Below are 26,803 nucleotides of genomic sequence, written 5' to 3'. Positions count from 1 at the left end.
GTTGAAGACTTGAGACAAATGTGTTAATAAAGTATTTTTGAAATACTAAGTAATCTTTACGTTTTGCTTAGATTCTACATTTTTCCCTACAAACACATGGTAGCTTTTTGTTTTTGCAATATTGTTAGTCTTGCAAATGCGTTTGATGCAATTAAATTCATAATCTGACATAATAATCTAACTTCTCCATTAGCAAACAGGGATGAAGGAACATATAAGTGATGCTTCATTTATTGTAAATAATATAAGTGTTTACTTGAAATTACTGACACTTCCAAAGTATATCACTATGTCTAACATTTGTGTTTTTCCAGGCAAGAATTAGTTCACATATATTTCCCTTCGATATTAAAATAAAATTGTATTTTTGCCATTTAACAGAAAACCAAAGCCCAGAGCCCACTGAAGACTAAAACCAACAAGTGCTAAATGATCCAGACTATTTCCAGCTTTGGCTTTGATGATCTGATAGAAGAAACTTTTCAATTTCTTGTTTTTAAAAGAGCTTTTATTTTTCATTCAGAAAATACCAAACACTTATATTTTTAATTTGGTAAATATGATTAAAAAGGGTGATTCAAAAATAGAGTGTACACTATACATAGATGGAACCTGCTGTGTAGCTGGATCAATACATTATCATAAAACTACATGATTCAATGAGTGATCTGAGCTGAACAACAGTAGCATTTGCAGCTATGTCAAGTAAAACAGTTTGAAAAGTGCAGCTTGCTGAGGTAGCCCAAGACAAACTGTCTGAACATGAATCAACTCCCTGTCCTTCATGGTCTTTGGTTAAGTTTTAAAAAGATAAACTGACATTAAGAAGATATTTTCATGTGTAATTGGTTATTGTTATTTTCTGAATAAAGGCTGTCTTCCAGATGGAAAGGTGCCGTTGAGCCCTTTTAGGGGAATTTGAGTACAAATGTGAATGAAACCGCTTCATGAACCTCTGCTTCAAGTATTGAGTGGTGACATACACCAAATGTAGAGCATAATCAGTTCCTTCAAGTGTTCAGGACAGGAGTTCTTCTTTTCCTCACAGGTCATTCCTCCACTCGGGGTCCAGGTGCTGCTGGACGACACTCTCTGCAGTCTCCACTGGGGAGAAAAGAGTCACAGGGAGGAAAGCAAGGTGGACAAACTTTAACATCTGTTCAAAAAGCTCATTGTGAGGGGGATACTAGTGAAAATAAAGATATGCATGTGTCACCTTCAGGCACAATCTGGATGCAGAGGGCAGCAAGTCTCGCCACCATGTCTTCTTCTTCCTCTGCATGTATAAATCCAGTGTAGCCTCCCTCATCTCTACAGTACTGGATGAACCTGCAGACGAGCAGAAAGGGGGAAAATGTGAGTGAGAGAAAGATACATTATGGCATTAGATTAAGAGGGACTTTATATTAAAATGCTAATTAATATATGCATGCAGTGATTGCAGAAATCAGAAGTAGCAATGTGGCGCGTACCGGGCCCAGATAGGATCTGCGTTCAGCACTCTGGGGTTTCCCACCACAATCAGAAGGGCTTTAGCTCGAGTCACAGCCACGTTGAACCTCTGGCCAAGGAAATAAGAGTGTCAGAATAATACTTTGTGTGTATGTACAGTGTCTGTGTTTTGCAACGTATACCTTCTCATTCTTGACAAAGCCGAGGTTGAACTGTTTGTCTATCTCTGCGTAGTCACGGCTGCTCCGAACTGTAGACACCAATATCACTCTCCTCTCCTGACCTTGGAACTCCTCCAACGAACCAACCTGACAAACACATGAATACACACTTAGGACACAGCTTCTATTGTGTGTTTCACATTACTTCAGTGTGAAATATTTGGTCACCTTCAGGTCATCCATGTCCGTACGTTTGAGGTCTTTCCCAACTTTTTCCAGGGCCTTACGGATTTTCTGCACCTATGTGACACCAGAAAAAACAGCTCCAACTTTTAATCTAGATATAAATACATTTTTCCACTTCAAAGTGTTTTCATTTGTAAAACAAGAAGCTGAATTGTTGTATTCTGCGGATGGAGGTTCATTCTGACCTGTTTCCGGTAGGGGGCGATGATGCCTATGTCTCGGGGCTTGACGGTAGCCAGGCCCTTCTTTGCTTGTGTCTCCAACAGTTTCTTCACATAATCCATCAGCACCTCCACCTCTGCTCTGTTGAAGAATGAAGGGCTGCTGGCCTCACGCTCATCGATGCCTGTCACCCCATGGAAAATCACTGGGAAGTCCTGAGAGACATGTGAGATGTATTTTATATTTGAAAGAAAATGTTTTTGATTGCTTATATATTCTTTAGAGAAATTATTTTGAGCAGTTTATATATTAGAGACATGCAGAGCTTTAACAACTAATCAACTAAAGGAGTTCATTGTACTAGTCTGGCTTCAGGAAACAACACAGTAGCATCACAGCATCCTCAAAGATTGTTAACGATATAATTGAGTCACCAGATCACAAGAAAAAACACGTGCTGCTCTTATTGATCTTTATCGATCTTTCAAAGGCCTGACCACCTTATCCTGAAGCAATGGCTGCTCAATATTGGGTTGTCTACACAGGCTGTTGGCAGGTTTGAAAATTACCTCTCTGAAAGGAGATAATGTGTTAAATTTGATGGCACCTTCCTCCAATGTACTACATGTTACGTCAGGGGTCCCCCAAGGTTCTGTTTTGGGTCCACTTTTGTTTACTATCTATGTTAACAACCTAGGTCAAAATGTTCCTAATGCACAATTTCATTTTTATGCCGATGATACTGCTTTGGTGCCACCCTTACTCTTGCCTTTGGTATTGTAGGTTGTCATGGTTGTTTTATCTGAAACTTGCATTAAATGCTACAAAAACTAAATTGCTGCTGTTTTCTAATGCCAGGAAGGCTTTAGCTTCTCTTCCTAACACTGTAACCTTGCAGGGCAGTCAGATCGAATTAGTGTCACAGCAAAAGTATCTAGGTATTTTAATTGATGATCATTTAACTTTTAAACTTCATATTGAAAACCTAGTAAACAAACTGAAGCTTAAGCTAGGTTTTTATTTTAGAAACAAATCCTGCTTTTCCTATATTGCATGGAAAAAACTGGATGAGGTTACATTTCTTCCCTTGCTTGACTGTGGTGATCTGCTGTACATGCATGCCCCTGCCCAATGCTTGCATTGGCTGGATACTGTGTAACACAGTGCTCTGAGGTTTGTTACAAGCTACAAAGCTCTCACTCACTATTGCACCCTATATGCCATAGTTCAGTGGCCTTTGTTGGCCTTGTGCAGACTTACTCACTGGCACATATTTATTTATAAGTCCATCCTTGAAGTGAGAGAAAATAAATGCTCATTTGTGAGAGAGAGATGTTCAATGTTCAATTTATGGAAATGTTCATATTATGAGCTACATCGTTTCAAAAGAATGTGCTAATCAAAGCCTTGACATGATGACTTAATCTACAGGGAGTCACTCTGGCCTCCAAGGTCTCATACAAGAGATGTTTTATGTTCATGGCGCCAGGATGGGAGATAAGGTGGTAACCTTGGATGGGTAACAACAGCTTCCCACATTGTTTTCCAATGAGAGTTCATTCTGTAATTACGTGTCTCTGTTTCTCCCCTCCCTGGTAATGTGACCTGAGCAACTCTACAAGAAGTGATTGTTTTCCTGCTTGTGCTAAGTTTTTGGTGCGACTGTATCCATGTATACACTGTGCCAAAGGCTTCTCTGATGCCAGATTTTTTTGTTCAATAAACTTCATACATTCAAGTAAGCATCAACTGGAGCCTGTGGAGACTCTTCAGGTCTATTTTTCATCAAAGTATTATTCAACAATTATTCAACAAGTACAAGATGTTCCCTATCACTTGGTCTGCTCCCTTCTTACCTTTGAGGTTATATCTCACTTATTGTTTGCACTCAAATGACACCCTCTTACTGTCCTTCCCTAAAGTTTGCACTGCAGCCTGGAACCACTTGCAGACAGATTTGCCATTGAGCTACCGGCCTGCTATATCCTCAGGGCGGACACAATAGTTAGTGACTCCGGTAAGACCAGAAGGGCATGGGGGACTATGCATTTATGTTAACAAATCTTGGTGCACGGACAATGCCATTATCGAGAAGCACGGCTCTGCTAACCTAGAATATCTCATAGTTAAGTGTAGACCTTTCTATATGCCCAGAGAGTTTACATGCTAGTAACGCCTCTTTGTCACGGTGCAGCCATTTTAGGCACATCCAACAAAACTGGGAACACAGAAATGGTGAAAAACAGTTTAACGGTCTAATTCCACAATTCAGATTCAATTTTCCTTTATATGGACTTTAATCTTTATCAAAAAGGAGAAAACAGCACCTAAAAGTAGTAGTTTGAATCTTGATATGGCTTCATTATATTTTGAATAACACAGACATACAGTAATAAAGTCTTGTAGGTGTAGGTATATTTAAAATTACTTTTCATGTTGTGATTTCTACATGATCAGTTTCTGCACATGCAATGCACTGTATGTGTGTGCTAAAAGAAGAATCCTTACCTTCTTCGGGAGGTATTCCCATCTGCAGTAGGAGTTGCGTAAAAATTCATTTGCACAGACCTGGAGCTCTCCATCATAGAAGAGCTCGTTGGGAATCTTCAGAATGGCAGGATGGGACCTCACGAGGACAAACAGAAATGATGTGTCCAGGAAAATCAAACACATCATACCTTTTAAGGAGTGACCTATAACCGTATCTACCACACCTGTAGTTGCGCAGCAGTTTGGTGACAAAGCGCTTGTTGAACACACCCTCTTCCTTCTGGTACAGAGTGAAGTCATTCATCATCCGCTCCAAGAGGGACACTCCTGCAGACAGCAGAGCTTTTTTTAACCTCTAAAAACTAGTCAAACAACATCATATACTGCAAACATAAGTGGGGCAAGGCTATGTTTTTAAGTTTAAGTCTAAACAAGAACTGCATTGCAGAATTACGTATCTTCATTCATCAAAACTACAGCGAAGTTGAGTTGAGTTGAGTGTGTCTGTACCTACCCATGCCGTATTTCAGCGCAAAAGGTGATCTGAGAATAGGTCTGAGCTGCTTGGGGTCCCCAGCTAGAACAACCTGACCAGACTCTGCATGAAGCAGCCCTTTGTTGCACAAATAACAAAGAAAAAATCAACCAACACACAAAGCAGGTTCAATACAATTACAGAAAAAACATTGTTGTTGGTGTTCTTCACCTGCCAGCGGGATTAAACATTCAGGCTCCACAGCGTGTCCCGCCTCATCCACAAACACGTGAGTGAAATGTCCTGTGGGAATGTTTCCTGTGACCAGCCTGCAGAGATCAGAGAGAACATACATGTCAGCAAACTTAGTCCCACAGAAATTCATTTGTAGAGTTGTATAAACAAGATACAAATACTGTAGTATGCAAAAGTGAAAGTGCAGTTGTCATGCATGTGAGCATTGTGAGGGTCATTCACTACCTTCCAGCAGTAAACTGGGTCATAACCAGGATCTCGTACTCCATCAGCTCCTCTTTAGCAGGATAAACGTAACACTCCCCTACCAGGTTAGAGCATGCCTGTGAAAGTACCACAATGTCCGTGTAAAAAAACCTAAATGAGGCTAAAAAGGCTTAGTAGTAAATAATAAAGCAGAAATGCTTCACATCCAAGCATCAATCAATCATAATCACATGGAATACATGAGTGCCTGACACTGACTTTTAATTGTTCAGGGACACATTTTGGGTCCCGGCTGCTGGCGTACATGCGGTACACTTTGTGCTTGTCCACGTGGTCCAGAATCTTCTCGCAGAGCAGATCAGCAGCGCTGTTGGAGGGAGCGCAGGCCAGGATGTGGCAGGAGGTCTGAGTCTTCTCTATCTGCTTGATGGCTTCCACCAAAGTGGCCGTTTTTCCTTAACAGACATCATCAGAGTAAAGTCAAGTGAGTTGTGCTGAAAAGAGACTTTGTCATTCGATTTCTACAAGACAAATTGATTTATTTAGGTTTATTTTACATGGTACATGAATCTGTACTGACTTCTATTTTAAATTAAGTCGTTCAATGTAAAGGTTTGGTTCTGTAAGGAGAGATTTTGTGAGCCAAGAAGTTTTTTTGTTTTGTTTTCTGGTTTTGTGAGCAGTTGAAACAATAAATGGTCAAACCTAAATCGCTTAAACAGTGCATCTAATAAGGACAAAGAGAAAGTAGCATGCTGGTACATGATGTACCTGTGCCAGGAGGGCCAAACACCAGATAAGGAGCAGGTTTGGATGAGCCAGCTACAATGTGTTGCACAGCTTGAAACTGCTCCGGGTTTTTCTTCAGCTGAGAGTCAAACAGCCTATAGACAAAGGAACAGAGATATGATGTCGGAGCTGAGGCAGCAGGTATGTTTATATGCACAGAGAATCATATACTCATCAGTTAACTCAAGCTTGGACCACTGCTGTTACAACAAAAAAGCTTATTTATAGAAGTAATGAGATTATGAGAAACTCCTTTAAAATGCCTTCATGAATCATATATTTAACACAGTACTATGGTATGTAAATATTTTTATCCTTAAGTTTTGATTGAACATAAATCAAATACTGCAGTATTTTCTGCTATTACCATTTTTCATTATTCCTCCCTGCATTTGTAGGGATTTTGAGTAAAATATTTCTATATTTTTCTTTTCTATTTCAAATTTGCCTCCCGCCATGAGTTCAATCAGCCAATCAGCTTGCTTCATGGTCAGATCAACATGACGTGTTGTTGGGATTTGTGCACTGCGGCTCCTCGTCAAGCTTCTCCAAGCTGCAGTTATCCTTAACATCCTTCTCTACATCTACCTACAGAGACATTTACCTGTATCTTCAGAGAAACATATTTCCAGCCTCAGTAGTGCAGCGTTATCATATGTGCAGCTCAATCACTGTCTTATATTATTCATTCATATGAAGAGGGAGGGAGGGTCAGAGTAAATTACAGATATATACACAGTATATTGTGTGTTGTAGCATGTCTAACCTCAGTTTGGGAAGTTCAGATGGCTGAGAGGAGGATGTGGGTGCAGCAGGGAACAACACCTCTCCCAGTCTGTATGTAGCTGCCAGCTCTGCTGCTCTGTGCTGAAGACGCAGAGTCAGGCGGCTGACAGTGAACTCAACATTGAACTTCATCCCATCTACAAAGTGATCCAGCAATCTGCAAACAAATTCACACAACATGATATGAATTGCTGATACTAAGAATGACCATTTATGTCGTCAAAAAATGTCACTTTGTTGTCTTGATCTTACTCTGCGCCGAAGCCCAGTTTGATGCTGTCCAGCTGCACACTGTGGACGTAGCCGCGGTACTTCACCCCTGTCTCTCCTGCGGGATACACAAGCAGCTGATCGCCTCGTAGCACAGATGGACGGTTCTCAGACACACCAGGTACCTGACAGGTGAACAAGATCTATGTCAGTGACAATCCAGGTGAATATATCGGCAGTGTTAATCTAAATAATTTTAATACAGTGTATATCAGACTTCAGTTGTTGGACAAGTACTGTAATGTAATAAACTTTAAAAATTGTGTATTTATTGATATTAATGTGTAATGGACAGTGACAGCCCTTTTAAATGATGTCCGACCTTCCCTAAAACTGACCAGGTGAACAGAACCACTTGTGGATATCAGAGTGGCCTTTAAAGAGGACGTATCATGCACATTACCAGGTCTATATTTTTATTCTGGGTCTCTACAGGAATATCTTTGCATGATTTACAGTTCAAACATTTCTTATCAATCTTATATTGGCCCTTTATGGAGCCCTTCAGTTCAGCCTCTGTCTGAAACAGGCTGTTTTAGCTCCTGTCTCTTTAAGGCCCCCCTCCCGATGAGCCCACTCTGTTCTGATTCGCCAGCTTTCAGAAGCTGCCCCTTGGCTGGCCGGCAGCCTCAGAGGCTTCATTAACAAACAATAGTAGTCAGATTTCACGTCTTTTCCTTGTTCCTTACTTGAAATGTAAACTTCTCAAACAAATCTGTACATGTTTGAGCTGAAATCCAATCTGAAATATGGGAGTGGACAACACGAACAATCAATGGAACAACCTTAGCAACAAAAGCTAGGGAACGGGTGGCTGTTTGTGGGCATGTGAAAACAATCTGATGTCATCACAAGGAGGAAGTAGAAGTAACATTGCAAACAGAGCAATCAGAGAAGGTTAAAGCCCTTGCTTTTGACTTTCAGAGAGCATTTTTACATACATTCACCTCAAGTTTTAGAACTTTGACCGTGTTTAACATAAATATCTAACATCATGACAGTAGAAAAATAACAGAAAATCACAAAAAGCAGGATATGTCCCCTTTAAATTAATCCTAAAGCTCTGGTTTAAATCAACAATCACCAATGCTTTCCTCACAGGTGTAGAGCATTTTAAAATTGTGCAAGAAGCAAAGTGAAGGAAAGACAGATTATGTGAGTGAGTGAATGAGCGACCTCCAGAATGAGAAGTTTCTTGTTGATCCGATCTCTGACCATGCAGGCGTGTTCTCTGTCATTGTTGGGGATGTTGTATCTCCCGATGTCCACCTCCATCTGAAGCTCCTCCAGATACAGCAGCAGCTGGAACTTCTCTGAGTAGTTCTCCCAGCTTAAGGGACATCGTAACTTGGCAATTCTAAGCAGAGAAAATGAGAGGAAACAAATTGTACGGCAGCGTATGTATCGTGGAACAGAAACTGGACTGTTATATATCACTACTGACCAACAGTGTAGCTGGAAAAGACTTAAAAACTGAAGTGACTTTACCTTCTATCAGAGTAAGGAGTACACTTCTTCAGTGACTGGATGAGCTGGTACATATATGGTGGTATTTTGTACGCTCTTAGCGTAACTTCATTTTTTAGGTGCATCACAGAGAGCCTGGTAAGAGAAGACAAAATGAAAAAAGTTGGATGCATCACAATGAGACAACATTCATTTTACAAACCTTTTATATTCAACAGTGTATTGAGTAAACTTTGATACCCTTCAGGTGGCTGCCCGTCCACAATCGTGCAACAAGTTTCAGGGATAAAGACAGGAAGGGAGCGGGGTTTGTAAGGGGCTACAGGTGCCAGCTCCAGTCCTAAGGAGGTCATACATTGAGCCTCAATAAAGCGCACGATGTGGAATGGAGTGGAGTGCAGGTCTGGTTGAAACTCAAAGGCCAGTGTGGCTGGATAGAAACCAACCAAACTGCAGTGGAATCGAACCTGGATTTCATAGCCATCACCTGAGAACAGAACATAACAATGTTTTGTATATTCATAGAGCTTTATTGTACCCAGTATTATCTCTCAGTGGAGCAAAATATCACATCACACATTCAAATAATAGAAAACTTAATTTGATATTTGCATCACCTGGGTTTAGAGTGAGAGGGTTTGTCTTGGTCACTTTGCGCTCATCGTTTAGAGTGAAGTATTTGAGCCAGTGCAGTGGGGTGTAGTAGGTGAAATACACAGGTTCTGTTCCCGTGTTTTCCACAGTCAGATTTACCACGTACTGTTAAAAAAAAAAAAAATCAAAAACAGATCAATGCAGTGGAGCTTGGAGCATTTATACCACAACCATAAATACCTCTATAAATAACATCAATACCTCATATGTATTTTCCACACACAAGCAAAGTTTCCCGTCCTCAAACTGAGGGTTAGATGTGATCCTGACACCACGTTTGTCAGAGATGAACTGAGCCCTGTGAGTGCAAAGGTAGTGATACTCTGTGTTACAGTCATTAAATCACAGATTCAAGTCTAATCCTTTCAATTATATTCTTGTTTTATATGTGCAGAGAAATACAAGCAGCAGAGTGAATGCAAGGCCAGTGACACAGGTTAATGAAAAGTAAATGTTTGAAAAGAAGCTGTATAATTCACAACATTGAGGACTGCTGCTGTTAACCTGTTAGCCATGCTTCTGCAGTTTATGCTTACAATCCTACCAACGCTTCACTCTGTCCCATCTGCTTTTTGCCACATCACATGAGTAAATTAACCCTGTTGTTGTGTGCCTTGCTCCAAAGAGGAACTTTGTTTTTTAATGTGACTTTTTACATTACTTATTATCTATAAAGTAAAAACGGACTGACAAGAACCCCCGGCAGGCCAAAAAATATTTTTTTAAATGCCAAAACTAACGCCAAATATCCATTCATACGGAAATCAATAGTGTTTGGGAGCCTCTGAGCAGCAGTTTCAAAACGTGAGTCAACGTCTGTGTCGTTGCCTGGGAAACTCCAGGTTGCATAGCTCCTTTTAAGGAATAGGGCAGAGCGTAAGCGAGTGAGTGGTTAAGCAAGAGAGTGAACGTCAGTAAAGTGACGGTGAATGTGAGCAGAGCAGAGGAAAAGGTTAACAGTAAGACTGTATTCAGACCAAATCAGGCATTGCAGAGGAAGTGTGTGGGTGTGTTTAATTGTCCTCCGGAACGTAACCGCTTTGAAACAATCAGAAAATAACGTTAGTTTGTGTTTGGTTTCCCCCCCCACCCCGTGCCAGGCCAAACTACTCAACTTAGTGGAAACACTAAAACAAATTCCAGTTGCCTAGAAAAACCATTTTACATGTTGGACTTAAGAGGATTGCATTGCAAAGGAAATGGCAGAAGAACCTCATATTTGTCAAAAATGTTAAAAAAACAAAACAAACTGCTCTTGCAGCACTCAAAACAAACACTCTGACAAAAAAATGACACTCATTATTTGATCCTCTTACCTGTCTGTCCTGAGCCTGTTCATCAATAGACTATAGGCTAATTTCCTCCTGGCTCGAACCCCCGTCACTGCTTCTTCTGCTGAGGTAAAGATCAGTACTGACCCAGGACTGGCCACTCCATTCTGGGTCCACGCTGGCTGACGGTCCCTGGATGAGTGCCACTGGTCCAGATAGAGAGCTCTGACCTGTGCAGAAGATCACTTCAAGTCAGTCTTGTCTTGGGATGGAAAATACATCTATTGTGGTGTAATTTTATAAGACTTATGATGTGCTGAAAGAAAGGTAAAATACAATACACTGTTAAAATAACAACAAGCATTAAGTAAAAGTGTGTTGAATTATCATTATATTGAATGTATACCTCACAGAAACTTGTGATTGACATATGGGCACAAAGTATGTTAAAAATAATCTCACTCAGTGCACTGGATAAAATTGTAAGTGTGTTTGTAGTATACTCGTTTTTTTTTTTAAAAAGAGCGGCCTTGGGAAAGGAACGAGAAATGGGGGTGTGGGGTGGCAAGAATGTGGAGAAATGATAGCCAGGAGAAGGATTGGAAATAGTGGTGTAAAGTGACCAGGTGCAGTTATAAAAAATAGAAGAGCATGACTGGATAGAACTGGATATGCCAGGCATGTCCAGTTCAGCCCAAAAAACCTATTTTTGGTCTGCAACAGGTGATGTAGAGAGATTATAATGGTGTAATTGGCTAGTATGAAGAGGTTGGACAATGGGCGTGCCTTATATAAGACAAAAGATATAAAACTGGGGGCTGAAGGTCAGCTTGCCAGAACACATGTGGTGAGCCTTGTGTGCACTATATATTGTTCTCCTTTTTTGCCGGCACTAAAGTACATTTTGCTGCTCAGAACTCTGACTCCTGATGATTCTTTTATTTTTTTGAACATCAAAGAGAAGTTTTGTCCTTGAGCTGATCTGAAACTTTTTTCAACTGAGATCGAAAGATTAGACACGATACTATCAAGTTACTGAATGTCCTGTAGACATAATGGTAGCCTCACTTGTTTTTAAAGGTACCTAATCTGCACCCATCTATCTGTCTGATATATGCCTATATGTAAATTTAATAGCTAGGTTTGTCTTAAGACATTAAAAAGGGGGTTTTCTCAGACCCAAGGTTACGTGTGTGAGAAAGTGAAACCACCCACTCCTTACAAAAACAGTGACTCTGCAAGTCAGTGTTTGAGGGGGGTGAGCGATTTTTCCACAAGAGGAGAATTTGATGACAGGCAATGAAAGAGGCAAAGGAGATTACATTAGTTTGTATAGCAGTCATTCTAACTCCCTCCTCAGGGACAGCGAAGATCTGAGGTGATGGGTCCAGAGTGAGTTCCAATATCTCTGACAGAAGATCAAAGAAAGACCTCCAGTATTCTGCCAAGCTCAGGCATGACCAGAACATATGAGTTAAGTCTGCCGGTGCCTGAGAGCATCTGTCACAAATATCAGAGAGATTTGTGTAAATGATGATTTCCATGATTCTTAATGATTAACTATCCTGTATATTGTCCCTGTGATGATTCACTGTCATGACTATTTACACAAGAAAATTATTCCACACTATCATGTCAGGAATTGTGGTATAATTTTTCAAGACATATGATGTGCTGGAAGAAAGATAAAAATGCAATGCAAATGATTACTGTTACGGTGATAAGCGTTGAGTGGAAATGTGCTGAACTATTATCATATTGTATGTATACCTCACAGAAACTTGTGATTGATGTATAGGCACAAAGTATGTTAAAGATAATCACACTCAGAGCACTGGATGAAATTGTAAGTGTGTTTGTATTAAACCTCAAGAAAGGATCGAGAAATAAGGGTGTAAAGTGGCAAGAATAACTTTTAAAAAATAAAGCCAGAAGAAGAATTGGAAATAATGGTGTAAAATAAACCTGAACAATTATTAAAAAAAAGGACATGACTGGGCAAAAACAGGACATTTGGGTCTGCAACAGGTGATGTAGAGAGATTATAATGGTGTAATTGGTCAAGTATGAAGAAGTTGAAGAAGAGGTGCTGATCCCAGCCCCCCAGAGTGAGTTTGGTGAACCTTGTGTACACTGTAACCGCTCTCCTTTTTTGCCGGCATTAAAGTACATTTTGCTGCTCAGAACTCTGACTCCTGATGATTCTTTTTAAGACACCCAAGAGAAGTTTTTTCTTGAGCTAATCTGAAAATTTTTTCAACTGAGATCCAAAGATTTGACTCGATAGAATACCAGACAACTGGATAGACTGGAGACAGGAAGTACTCCAGGAGACCCTCTTGTCGGATGAGGACACTCGTCTGGTTTTATAGGGCGGCTTCAGATCCCTAACCCTAACATCTTATTGAATGCCAATCCAACAAATACTGTACATAAATCATTCAGATATGTTTAACCTTAGCTTGTATCCTGATATCATCTGCAACTCCAAGCACAAATACATCAGAAGAACATCAGACAACAGAACTAAACCTGCCCAAAATGTCAAATCGAACTAAGCAATGCATTTTTATCCTTAGTAATTATTCATCATTGTTCTTAGAATTCAAGTCAAATTAATTTCTACTGTCAGCCTTTCCCAGCCTTTAAGAGACTAAGCAGACGACCTCAGAGATGAGCAAAACAGGAACTCTGGTCAGAATGTATTATTTAGGCTTTTACAGGCTTATTTAGGCTGGTACAAAAGTTAAATGCAAAGTTACAAAAAGGAAAAAAAACACCCTCTCTAAGGCCAGAACATCAACAAACTATATTTCTTTGTTTGGACCGCACATCATAATTCGTAGAACAATAAGACATATTTTTATATTTTGATATTTTTATTCTTAACAGTTAAAGGTTAAAGATAGAAAGGTGTCAGTCAGGTGCAGAGACCACATCTTGCTTTGCAGGCCATAAGCTTCCTGCTGTTCTACCAGCAGTGTTGGGTTGCACAATAGTTCAGCTACAGATCAGCTCTAACTGACAGTGTTTCCATATATTAGTTAATTGTCAGTTTTAATTGAACCATTTCAGATAATTATTTTAGAGGTAGGTTTGGGTGGGGTGTGTCTCGGGCACATAATAGTTGGACTCCTTAACAGTGTCAATTAGGCTAAGGCAAATCGCTTCAAATTCAGACCTGAAAATAACAAAGATGAATTTGTATTTCCACTTAATCAACAGCCATTGCTAGAGAAAAGTGACTTTAAATAAAGTGATAATACTTAAGTTTATCTAATTTAATAATATTTTTTCATTATTAAGTTGTTTTTTTAAATTTCTTGTCTTTAAAAGACAATGATAGCCAAAGATTTACACTAGCTCTGCTTTATCATACTTCAAACACTACAAACTACTGATGAATAAACTTGAACTACTGAAACTGACTCATGTTGCTAAAATATGATGTAAAGTGCACATACCAAAGAGTTGAAGTGAATAGTGTCTCCTCTTCTTGTTATTTTGTTGGAGACTTTCAAGGCATAAAGGACTGAACCAAAGTTTGGATCTTTGGTTCCTGCATTCCTAAAACACACACAAACACACAAAGAAACATATCATTTTGGACACATTTATAAAACTGTCATACATACAGAGCTACAAAGCTACATGATCAGCTTACCTGGCCCTGAATTCATTGTCGTAAATGTATTTGAGACGTTCTCTGTCAGTGATGGAAGCTCGATCAGTTTCCTTCAAAAACTCAAAAAAGTCGAGTCCAACATGGCAGAGAGAGTACAACGTCTTCTTAACCATGTTTAAAAATCCGTATGTTCAAAGTTATTCACCTGAATATGGATATGTCGCTCATCCAAACACGAAGGTGTGTCCGCGTCTCAGAGAAAATGCAAGAAACGGCTCGAATTATATTCCTAGACAGCCCAGGTGGGCGGTGTGTCACCGTCTCCGATGATGCACAGAAACTGTCGTGCTGGTTGAGATGAGGATTTCGGGGGGAATTCCATTTACTGTTTTTCTACATATAGTTAGGCAACAAATCGGGGGAATAATTCAATTGGTCACGCGAAATTCTGCCAGGAATAGCACTAAATTTGCATAAGAAAAACTGTCTTACTTTCTGTACTGTAGTATGTGTGTGTGTGTGTGTGTGTGTGTGTGTGTGTGTGTGTTGCAGTATAGGGCAGACAGATCAATGGTACATTATTGTGGCATTATCGATAGATAATGTGTCGCAACTTCAATCACAACAAACATAGGACATTTATCAAAGAATATGAAACTTTTTTTAGAACTTACACAGTACCTGTAAAACAGTCAATGAATGTGTTAGCTTTTTTATGCAACTCTAGTGTGTATTTATCTTTCTTATGAGTATTGATTATATCTGAGAATAGACAGGCTTTGGTTCCACCTTCTCACAGTGTTGTACGAGCCTTTCATAATTTCCTTTTAATGATCCTTCAAGAACTTCTTACCGTCATGTATCCATACTTAACGTTAAATTTAACTGCTGCTATTGGCCTTTAATTTTTATGAACTGCCGCTTGCTCATTCAACGATGAGCTGACATGGACCCAGGGTCAGCGGTTAACCCCTGAAACCCGTCCCCCGCTGTCCTTAGTGGGGATTACCCCCCAGCTGTCTCCAATGATGCGTAACCTCGGCGTCAAACAAATTTTGACAGAAGCCATAAAATCATTTAATTTGGATGGTTCAGTCAGTGAACAGGTCAGCAATAATAACTTCGTGTTTTCCTTTATGCGACTAGAAAATCAGTTGCCTGTATGATGCATATAATCTGTTAAATTCAAATTATATATATATATATATATTGTGTGTACAGTATATCCTGTGTGTGTGTGTGTGTGTGTGTGTGTGTGTGTGTCTCAGGTTGTGGCAGGTTGACACATATTGCGCAGCAACATGTGCCCTGTCTCCTTCTCCTAGGAGTATTTTTAATTGAGGGGTCATTAAAGTCATTAAGCAACGTTTTTGTTACTGGTGATAATAATAATAATAATAATAATAATAATAATAATATATTAATAATGATGTTTAAATAATGAATGAAAGCTCAAAATGTTTGGACCATAAAGGAAAGTTGTAATTCTTATAAATTAATGGAATTTACTGTTGTCTGTTGACCTGGCTACATTAATATACAACATGTGTGTTTTTTTGTTTTTTTTTTACTTTTATTTAATTTCTACTTCAGTATTCCTACATACAGTACAGTTATGATGTGTAGCAAGTGAAAGTTTTTCTCTTGAGAAGCCCTTAAAGATCACTGAAATGAGTCCAAATAGTGTGGTGGAGCCAACCATGTTACTACTGAACACCTTTTCAAAGAAAATGTTTACTCAACACATGCAAAAATATGAGGTCTAATTTATGTATTCAATATGAATGCATGTGTGTTAAGGGTTTTTGTGTCTGTACATGTATTGGGTGTAGTGGGTAAGATACAGATAGTGAGTGGAAAAATGATCTATAAGCAAATCCACACAGTCGGTATCCTCAATTCTTAAACAGACTAAAACATAATAGATGGAAGAAAAAAAAAGCTCAGGTGGCTTTAATTTGTGCTACAAGTTGTAACATATAGGCTTGTTAAGTGAAGTGTACCACAAAATATTCTTAACCTTTTAGGTTACAACACATTTATACCTTGCAACAACGTACTAAAGCTTTGATTCTCACACACAAACACACGCTCAGTTTACATCTGTGTGTGTGTATTGACCTTTGACTTGTACCACTCGTGTTTAAGGCCTGTGTGTTAATCTGTCCTGTCAGTGTGAGTTAGGGCTCTATCTTTTGAACACTAAAAACCATTAGGTCTATCAGAGGAATACCTCACTGGTGTTGCCCAGTGTGTGTGTGTGTGTGTGTGTTACAGAGAGAGAAACAGACAGAGGAAGTGGGTCGTCTGAGATGCAATCTGTCCTGGTATATGGGGACTATTTGTCCCTTGATGAGGATGAGAAAAGGTAATAAACCTGCGACACTATTGGATAACGAGAACCATGCATGTTTTAGTATCAGGTAAACAGAAGTGAATGTCATGTGTCCAGGAGTACATGAAAAGGTTCATGAAGCTCCAATTAAAATCAGCAGCACTACACTTTTTGCCATTCAGTGTAACAGAACAGTGTAAGAATAACTGATCATAGCTTTACTTTCCTGACTTACTGTGAACATAAGAAGTCTGGAATAAATCAAAACTTGTAATCATCTCAAACTGGGGTTGATGGAGGAACCGTTTCACAAACAGGTCTTTGAATTTGTTGTGTGTGAGTATACTGATACTGAAACTCTCTTAAATAACGACTTATGTTGAGTCATCCTTAATCATTCCTTGATTAGAGTCCCCATGCATCACATTGTGAAACATAACTATTCTCTTTTATACTTATTATGAAAACTACCATGAAAACCTCATCAGGAAAAAATGAACATATATATGCCTGTAAAATGATAAACAAAGAGTTACTGGTTTTGCACAACAGTTGGGTTTGTGTCCAGAGGGGGTAGAGCATGTTGCGATAATGAAACAAAACAAAAGTGCAACTGCATCGAAACATCTGGATCTGGTTTGGGAGCATCAAGGGCTACTCAGTTAGTTGTCATCACCATTATTGTCATTGAGGTCATCTTACAGTGAAGGGCGTCTCTTTAAAGAGAAATCACCAAGAACAAGTACTGAAGAAACCTGCAGCTACCCAGCAATCTTAAATATGAGGAGATATGCGGCTCCCTCATATTTTCATGGGAAAGACTGTGAACTAGTGGTTAATCTAACCCAACCTTACTCAATGAGGAGACAGTCAGTAATTGTGTGATGGAAGGTTTGACTACATAAAAGGGAAATTGTGTAATTGAAAGCCTGCATTTAAACATAAGTCTATTTGTTGTGGATTACACTGTTACTACCATAAACTCTATATACAGTGAAACAATTATTCACTTCTTTTCATGTGGTCAGCATTTGGGAATAACGAATATTGTGCCATTCGTAACCTACATATCTCTCCACTAGGGGTCTCTCACTCCCCAGTAATATGACAGAACTGACAGGTACATACTGCAGCTTGTGTAATGTAGTCAGTATCTCTGGCTGGGTGATGAAACCCAATTTCAGTTGTTTTTCAAAATGAAGTTTCTGAAATCTACATAAAGTTTAGCATCTTTGCAACATGTGTATCATAATGTTTCTAGCAAACAGTTAATCCCAAAGGTACAGCGAACACGTACAGTAGACTCAAGCCTTTTATTAATTAAAGCAAAGTATGTTTTATCTGGAGTTAATAAGTGAGAGTTCAAGGTTAGTCCTTAACTGTTAATTTAATCATTTCAAGTAAATCAGTTTATAATTAATTCAGTATCGCTGGTGATGGTACAGTTTTTGAAAGCCTGATATTTTACTGGAACATTTTAAGTTTATATATATAATATACAAGAGTTTGGAAATAAATTAACTGAAAAATAGAACTTTTGACGTTGTGGATGAAATGAATCTTACAATGTAATACAAAGTAATAAATAATACTTGTAGCAAATATGACTTTTGTTTAACTTTTATTATTCAAATCTTTGTTCATATTATGGTTCCTTATTTATGTTAAAAAAAAACCCAAAAAAACAAAAAAACTTGAGTAACGCGGTCGAGTCTAACAACACCAAAAACTATGGCCACTAAAATTAGAATTAAAAGTCAAAACCTTTCTGTCACTCTGGTTTTTTTTTTTTTGTTGTTTTTTTTTAATTTTACATTCGACAAAGGTTGTATTTATTTCAGATCTGTTGTATTTAATTGCATTATTGAGATTCGTATTTTCCTGGTCACTGAGTTTTTCTCTTGCAACTGACTAAAGCAATTTGTTAAATAATGTTTTCATCATACAGTTCAGCCAAACTTTACTGTTTTCAAGATGCCTTTTGATAACATCAGCCAGTGATTTTTATTATTTTTTATTTTTGTATTTTCTCTGTGAGAAATGTTTTATTCTCTCAAGAAAAAACACACGCATTTCCCTTTTTCAGTCATAAACCAACATTTCCATCCAATGATGTTGGATGTTTGCTTTATTAAATACAGGTGCGATGGAAAAGTCAGCCAATTAATTAAGACACAGAACACGCATCAATTGCATTATCATTGTATATAGAGTATCTTGTTGTCACGTGCTTGAAGTCATCAAAATGTAATTAATTTAGTTACTTTCCTGTAATTATCAGTTTAATTAATTTCAATTTAATTTAATTCAGTTTAACAGTTATGTCTGCAATTGGCTTTTACCAGTTATTTATATTTTCTAATTGTAGTGAATTTAGGAAACAAAAGATACTCAAATTTAGGGCTTTTAAACACATTTGACTAAAAGTACAGAAGTATGAGAATAAGGGGAAGGAAAGAGTGTGTCTCTATCCATCTCACAAGAAACATCCTTCTGCTTAGACTGTATCCATGATTCCACCCGCACTGACCCACCATCTCTTCCTATAGCTCTCTGTCTTCCCCTCTTTCTCACACACAGACCCGAACCTCCACTTCTTTAATCTTTCTCCATGTGTTACCCATATCATCTCTTCTCATCCCTTCTACCCTCTCTTTCAACCCCCTCACCTTCCTCTTGGCTCCCGACAACTTCCCAGCTGGCCACTTGTGAAACATCCCAGTGGGTAAGTTCAGAAGCATGTATCCCAGGGCTTGTGGACTGCTCTGTTTGCCAGAAGGTCGTTGCAACCTGCCAGTAGTTGGGTCCAGGGAACAGCTGCATCTCCAGTGGCCAGGGCTTTGCACTACTTGGAGGGTTGGTACGACCTCTGCTACCCTCTCTGAGGGGTTCAACATGCGTCATTCAGGGAAAAGGTGGAGTATGACAGGTGAACAAAAAGGAGAAATATGCCAGATAGAATAAAAGGAGATAAGAGGGAAAATCAGAACAAAGGAAACAGTGTTTTCTAGATAGACGGGGATAAAGATGGACCGACTACAAGCAGGATCACACAGTGGAACAAAGCAAGAATGTCAATCTAACCACAAAGACTATCAACACAATTTACTGGCTGAGAGACTGACAGCATTAGCTTTTAATCTTTAATATGGAAACAATCATCTTAATAGGAATAGACAGCGAGATACTTTCAAGAAAACATATTCCCCCCACCAAAAACTCTAAACACTGAGCCTGTCTAACATTCGGCCTGTGTTTGTGTTTGTTTTTTCCTTGTGAAAGGGGCCGTCAGTTCGCCTGTAATCCCTCTATCACACATTCCCTAACACTCTCAGACACTAACACACACACATACACATACACACACACACACACACAACCTCCACGACCCTGGCCAGCCAGAGGCTAACTGGTAAACAGATCGGGCCAGACTACATGGTGTTTATCCCTCACAGTGAGAGGGACCGTCGCTCATAACGTGGTCTGTGTCTGCATGTGTGAGTGTGTTGAGCACTTAAACTGTTTCTAGTTTTACTCCCTCGAGGCTGTTTGTTGTTTATACTGAGAGACACTGACAACAGGCTCAGACTTCACTATGTAAACTCAGTGTGAAGGCAGAAGCTTAATCCTAAGTGGTTCCCACATTCAGCATTAGTAGATGAGATAAACTAGATAAACTAGAGGACCATAAAACGTCTCCACCTCAGTGTGTTCTTGTTCAAAAATGAAATGTCAGATTTGAGCCAAAGCAGCCCAAACCAAACAACAGCTTTACAGTCTTGTTTAAAACTGCGGTTATCATCTGTGGTTATCTGAATTCATCTGAGGGAAATACTGTGTTGTGAGGTGTTTGGGGCAAATGTTGTACTGTACAAATGAGCTGCCAGTCCAGAGGTGTTTGATTTATTGAGGTTTCCAGGTCAAGTGGGGATCAAGGCTGATCCTGAGGCTGATTAGAGCCACTGAAACGATAGGGTCAAGAGAGACCGATATAAGGAGGGCGGAAAGGTATCACTCTACCGCTTGTGGCGCCGACATATATGGCACATTGTGTCCATTATCCACCAGTCTATCACTGTCATATGAGTATTGCGTTTAGACCGATCAATAAAAAAAACACACAGCCCTGTAATTCAGACTGATTGCCAGCAGAGTTGCACAAGCAGTGAAATATGTCTTTTCTCTTCCATTAGCAGTGATGGAACAGAGTCTGCCAGGTGAGGGCCATTCATCTACATTATAATGTCATGATGAGATTGCCTCAACTGCAAGGGAAAGAACAGGCTCCCAGTTGAACTCCCAGGGTAACAAGACATCATAGTATTGCATCCTTATGTGTTAGATGCAGTGTTGCATGCATAAAGGCTGACACGTTACAGTCTGAGAATGTTAAGTGATTGTTGCCTATTTTCTAGGACAGAGAGGGAACCTAAATGATGTTTCAGCACTTCTCATTGCTCAGACTATGGAGCATTATGTACCACATATGATTCACCTCCTTTACGGCTTTTTTGTGTCTTTATTTTGTAGTTTTTCTTCATGTCAGACAGTGACAGCCTGTCTCCATCTTGTTAAATGGTTGATGGACTGTGAAAGGGACAATGATGGAAAAAAGTCAAAGATTTTATTGTTCTATCCCCGATAAAATCTGATATGTTGTATTTTATATTATATTAGAGTGTTGTCAATAAACTTAAAATCACCAAAGTGCACCACTTTTGTTAACTGCTGTTTTTTTTAATCACATCTGCTACTTGCAGAGTGATGCACCTCGTAATTTAGTTCATACTGTTTGTCATGTTTCTTTTCCATTCACACTTTATATATACATTATATTTTTTATAGTAAAATAGTAATAATGTAACACAGATGAACCTTTCTGTACAGTTTTTAAATTCCTTTTAATATGATTTTATCCAAATTTTATTCATTCTATTCTACATTTGTATTCATTGTCTTTTGATTCTCATAATTATGTCTGTATTTTAATTTGATTGTAATTTTAATCTTTCATCTAAAAGCACTTTGTTGTTTTTAAATGTACTGTATAAATAAATTGACTTGACATTTTCATTCATGCATTTTCATGTGTACTTTGCACCTCCCTGTATTCTGTATGTGTTTCTTTGTATGTACTGTATATGTAGTATATCTATACAATGTTCTATATATATTTGTATATTTGAGATACATGAAGTTTTATCTTATATCTTAGCTGCTTTTTTAATATGGTCATAAGAAAAAAAAAGTCAAGCCTTATTCATCGTTATTGATAGTAGTCCTATGTACATTTTGTTTTATATGTGCTCTAAATCTGCAATACATGAGCAGAATATTCACAAAACACTGTGGTGTGTGCTTGTGCCTGTGTTAAATCAAGTCAGTATCAAATTCATATCACAGTGTCTCACCTTACATTAAAAGAGAAAAGTTTAACATCTGATGCTGTGTTTGAGGCAAACAAAACAGACTCCCTTGCCTGTTGTTCTTTAGTGTGACCACATGAATTTATCAAATCTGCTCCCTCCCACAGACACATGAGCACAAAATGTGCCACTATTCTGCCATTACTGAACACATTTAAAACAAAGTATGCTAATATATCTGTGCCCACCAGCAATATGGGGGATCTGGCATTAAGTAACGGTAAATTTGTTTTATCTGGAGCATAAGCATGGTCCTCAACTCCATTATGTTGTTTCTCTGGGGGCCAGTTATGCAGTCAGACCTGCACAGCCTGAGTAGGCACCCACTGAGGGGAGGAGATGGCTATCGGGAGCCACAGGGCAGATGGGGGGACCATTTTTATCGATGCACACGCTGTAATGGGGTCTTCCTGTGAGGGGGCCTCAGGAGTTTCTTTTGACAGAGCTTTTATGTGTTCTTTTCTTGTGCTGTGTGTGTGTGTTGTGTGTATGTTTTGTGATCAGACAAAGTCACTGTGGGCCATTAGGCCTCCGCACGCATGCATACTAACACACATCTGGATATGCTTCTCCTTAACAGTCATACCTACATACAGTCTGGCGGTCCATGTGACCTTTTAATATCAACTAAGCACTTTTAGATAAAGCCAGTCAGACCTTTCATCTGGTATATATCACTAAGAGTGAGTGATATCTGCACACACTCACACACTTGCCACCTGCTGACGTCATGTCACCCTGCTTGCACGCTTGACGTCCACAATTTCCTATACATGACAAATTTATGTGCTCAGTATTTGCAGACGATTCACTGAGAATATTTAGATAGTCATCTGTTTATAGCCGATATACCGTCGGCTGTTTAACAGAGTAATCAGTAGAAACTGTATCCATCTCTGATGATGCGGCCTAGGAGTGGGCTTGATGTTAAAGTTTGGTTGACATATCCATAAAGATTTTACAGCTGTGTTTAGGAGAGACCTTGTCTGTGAGGGCTGAAGGCTTAACGTAGCCATGTATCAGCTGCTCAGAGTTAACACTGCACAGGTGGGGCACGCCCACTCGCACCTCTTCTTAAAAAGCGAGTTAACTCGTCGTGGGTTGAGACGAGAGAGTGGAAGAGGCGGCGGCGATAGGGAGAAAAGAGTGAGAGATAGGCTAAGGTGGCCAGTGAAAGGAAACAAATGTCAGGATTCAAAAATCACCTGGCCGGCTGTGATTTATACAGAAGCTAGGCTTAGGATTGGGGTCTAAGGTCTGAGGAGGGGCTCTAATTCTCTTGCTCTAATTCAGACCAGCCTCCAGTCAAAGTAACAGTTAGCAGCTTTGCGGCCTGTTAGCTGGCATGTCATGTCATGTGTGCCTGTCAGTTACACTTGGTGGTTTCATGCAGTGTTCTCAACAAGCTGTCTGTGGTGGGACAAACCGCGTCAATCAGACCATGGCCTGTTTTTGTCTTCTACCTGGAGGGTGGCGGTATGTTGCCCACTGGACGACAGCTTAAAAAGACTGCATACCAGCACTGGAATGATTTGGATATAGTCAGTACAGCCAGACCAATATACAGTATCGATAGGGAGGATACTGGCTTTTATTATATAATAGATTTTGGTTAGTCACGTTGTCCACCACAGTAGTAGTGGAGGAGAAGTTGAACAAAGAGAAAATTGAGTTTTTATGTGCACATTTTATTCATTTACACTGATTTTTTGTGAAATCCAATGCATGTATCCCAGAGCTACCCTCTTGTTTCAGAACATAATTCTGAAGGAAATCATAATTTAATCCTTCTGGAATAATCAGAATGAATATACCATTTCAGTTTCAATATATACAGAGTTGTCTGATCAGTCCTGTACCCTCGAGAGAGAGAGAGAGAGAGAGAGAGAGAGAGAGAGAGAGAGAGAGAGAGAGAGAGAGAGAGAGAGAGAGAGAGCACTATAGGGCAGTGTGAGGAGAGGGCGAAAGCAGAAAAGGGCAGCCCACCCATCAGAGTCTAACATGCGGAGGGCAGATGTACAGGCGGCCGTACAGGGCTCCTTTCAGAGTACAAAAGGTTGGTCTAAATAAGACCCAGCTGATGTTGCTGTTTTCTCCTCAGACCCAGCCCTCTTCTCTCTCTGGTCCTCCGTCTCTCACTCATCTTTGTAGGCCTCTTTTACTAAATTCTCTCGCACCGTTTGACCTTTGACTCTGTGCCCATACTTTTTCACATCTCTCCCTCCTCTTTTGTTCTGCTCTGAGTGGGTGTATGTGTGGCAGATCTCAGGGGAGCAGGTAAAGTATAAATCTATAGCAGTTCTGACATCTCACAGTCTCTGGTTCCCATTTGGTCTGATGCCCTGCAATCAGTCACTCCTCGGCTCTCCTCCTTCCTTTTCTTTCCTGTTTCATTGTTCTCGTTCTGGAGACGTTTACAGTACCTTGTGAAGTTCTTTGTGTTGAAAATGGAATTAATATCACATGCTTCACAAACTCCCGCATGCAAATCAATGATATCTACTGTAATCATCTTTCCCTTGTATTTCTTTCTGCCTTGTATGCAGCAGTGTTAAACTGACATAAAGTCTTAATGATAACATGAGCAGACTCAGTGAGTATTGTTGCTGACACAGCTCGCAGCAGCAGCAGCACCGGGGCCGCTCTGTTCTCTCATCTCCAGTCATATCAGCATGATCAGTGAAAACGTGTGTTTCCCCCTGCTAACAGTCGGCTACACATAAGCACACGTACACGCTGAGCACGTAAGAGAGCGTCTGTTTCAAATCCCACAGAGAGCAGGCTGATAAGGCATTCTGGGATTTACGAGACCTTTCATTTGTCGCTCATGATGTAAATTCTGTCACTGTCATCTTGGTTCTCTCGTGCTGCTCGACCTAACCGGATGAAGACGGAATAACTTAAAAAGGACTGGTAACTTCATAAGTTATGCTTTGAAAATTACTTATATTTTGTATGATTAACATCAAAATCAAGCACTCAAACTTTAATTCCTGTGCAGTGCACAGTGCAATATATGATAAATATATGATGAGCAGGAATTAAAGGAATTCAAAATTTAAATTTCTTGCGTTTGATGAAAAGCCAGGAGACAGTTATCTTAGCATAAATACTTGAAGTAGCCTGGCACTGTCCATTGGTATATAAATAATCTGCCTACCAGCATCTCTAAAAAGCATTTTCAGACCTGTACTGTTTCGTCCGGCTGAATCTGGTTCGTCTTCCACATTGGTACGATTTGTTTGGGCAGGTCTGAGCAGAGCAATTGTACAAAACGACCCTACTGAGTCCCTTTGAGGATGTGGTCTCGGTCCGGTCCCAAATGAACACTGGAGCAGTTTGTTTGCAGCAGGAATGTGATCCGACCCATCTACAAGTTTGAGCTAAATGGATCAGATGTGCTTTGCATACTGTCTAATGCAGATGAGCAAAATTAACAGTTGCTAGCAGCTAGCCAGAGAGTGAATTGACCTGGACTAGCGCAACAAAGAACGTTGCATTTTTGATTTTTGGCAGATAGGATTGTTTTCCTGTGTTTATGTTCTTGCTCCTGTACCACACATATCTGACTAATGAGTGGAGTGACCGTTCTCTTTTTTTATTTTTCTCTGTGTGAGAAGAAACCGAACTAAGGGCAAAACCAACTCGTCCACTGATTTGGAACAGAGCAAACAAACAATAGGTTTGAAAAAGCCCTAAAGTTCACTTTTTAAGACATTATATCTCCTTTGTTTAATTTGTATAAAAAACAGAATGTAAAGATGATGCCAAAATAGTAAATATATGCATCCCGCATAAAACTGCAACTTGTCATTTTTACACTTTGGTTTTTGTAAACAAATGAGATATAATGTGTTCATTATTAATGTAGCGGACTGCCTTTGCAAAATCTGCTTTTTCATTTGTGGCCATCAAACATTGGAATATGCTTCCAGCTGAGTTTAGAGGTGCCACTTGCCAGAGGTGCTCGCAAGTGGATTCTTTTACTGTTTCACTTTACACTTTATGCTAAGCTAAGCTAACTGTCTCCTGATTTCAGCTTCATATTCAACGTACTGATATGAGAGAGGTGTCAATCTTTTCATCCAACTCTGGAAAAGAAAGTGAATAAGAGCATTTCCCAAAATGTCAAACTTTAAACAACTACAATTCCTACACTCATTGCCGTTTTTCCAATGATTTCAATAAACATGTTTTTAGAATGAATATTAGACTAAATTCAGAATTGATATATTTTGCAGTATAACATACAGAGCATAATCACAAGGATCATACATTTCTGTAGCTGTGGTAAATGTGGGTGAAGTGTGTTGGAGAAATTTATGAATTTGTGTCAGGTGCAATAAGGGTTATGGGGCAAAGCTGGGAGGTTTGGGAAGATGGTGGGGTTATGAGAGGAGGGGGCAGGATGCTAAAGGAGTCTCAGTGAGTAAGAGTGTTCAGGGTAGGAGAATGGAGAGACAGAGGACCACCAAAGAGGACGTTGGAGTTCGATTAGAAGCACATGGCGAGACGTCCAGGCATTGAAACATTTTTTGTGTGAGGATCAGAGTTGGTTGGAGCAGTCGGACATGCATTAGGAGACTCTCAGGGGAGGGTGGGCTTCAACATCAACAAATACCCCTCGAACCGACAGTCAGGGGTGGAAAGTAACTAAGTTCAACTACTGTACTTAAGCACAACTTTGAGATACTTGTACTTTATTTGAACATTTCCATTTCATTCTACTTTA

The 26,803-nt window shown here is 39.5% G+C and overlaps 1 protein-coding gene across 3 annotated transcripts; it reads right to left on the bottom strand.

Moving 5' to 3' along the window:
• Window positions 1-543: 543 nt before the first annotated feature.
• On the bottom strand, window positions 544-14,624 carry LOC137184532 (putative helicase mov-10-B.1). 3 transcript variants are annotated; one of them, XM_067592297.1, is made up of 23 exons: window positions 14,516-14,624; window positions 14,150-14,252; window positions 10,731-10,915; window positions 9,616-9,712; window positions 9,378-9,519; window positions 9,001-9,247; window positions 8,782-8,895; window positions 8,470-8,650; window positions 7,276-7,418; window positions 7,004-7,180; window positions 6,220-6,332; window positions 5,707-5,903; window positions 5,467-5,564; window positions 5,218-5,315; window positions 5,026-5,124; window positions 4,736-4,838; window positions 4,530-4,647; window positions 2,045-2,236; window positions 1,842-1,913; window positions 1,635-1,760; window positions 1,473-1,561; window positions 1,217-1,329; window positions 544-1,104 (listed from the first exon to the last, which is right to left on the bottom strand). In XM_067592297.1, the coding sequence occupies exons 1-23, from the start codon at window positions 14,536-14,538 to the stop codon at window positions 1,043-1,045; spliced, it is 2,892 nt and encodes a 963-aa protein (XP_067448398.1). In that variant the 5' UTR covers window positions 14,539-14,624; the 3' UTR covers window positions 544-1,042. The 3 variants fall into 3 exon arrangements, with proteins under 3 accessions (XP_067448398.1, XP_067448396.1, XP_067448399.1); XM_067592295.1 differs by having other exon boundaries at window positions 14,350-14,611; XM_067592298.1 differs by lacking the exons at window positions 14,150-14,252; window positions 14,516-14,624 and adding an exon at window positions 12,008-12,081.
• Between the last annotated feature and the right edge of the window lie 12,179 nt (window positions 14,625-26,803).

This window comes from Thunnus thynnus, chromosome 6 (assembly GCF_963924715.1).
Source record: "Thunnus thynnus chromosome 6, fThuThy2.1, whole genome shotgun sequence".
Taxonomy (NCBI): Eukaryota; Metazoa; Chordata; class Actinopteri; order Scombriformes; family Scombridae; genus Thunnus; species Thunnus thynnus.
The sequence above is the reverse complement of the archived record's forward strand: the minus strand, read 5'-3'. Positions and strand labels throughout refer to the sequence as shown.

Bases quoted from the DNA above. Each gene is read 5' to 3' on its own strand.
- LOC137184532 (XM_067592295.1), bottom strand. From the start codon at position 14,483: ATGGTTAAGAAGACGTTGTACTCTCTCTGCCATGTTGGACTCGACTTT. The intron at 4,839-5,025 runs GTAGGTACAGAC...TGCTGTCTGCAG, and splicing joins TGCGCTGAAATACGGCATGG to GAGTGTCCCTCTTGGAGCGG. The intron at 4,648-4,735 runs GTGTGGTAGATA...TGTCCTCGTGAG, and splicing joins AAACTGCTGCGCAACTACAG to GTCCCATCCTGCCATTCTGA.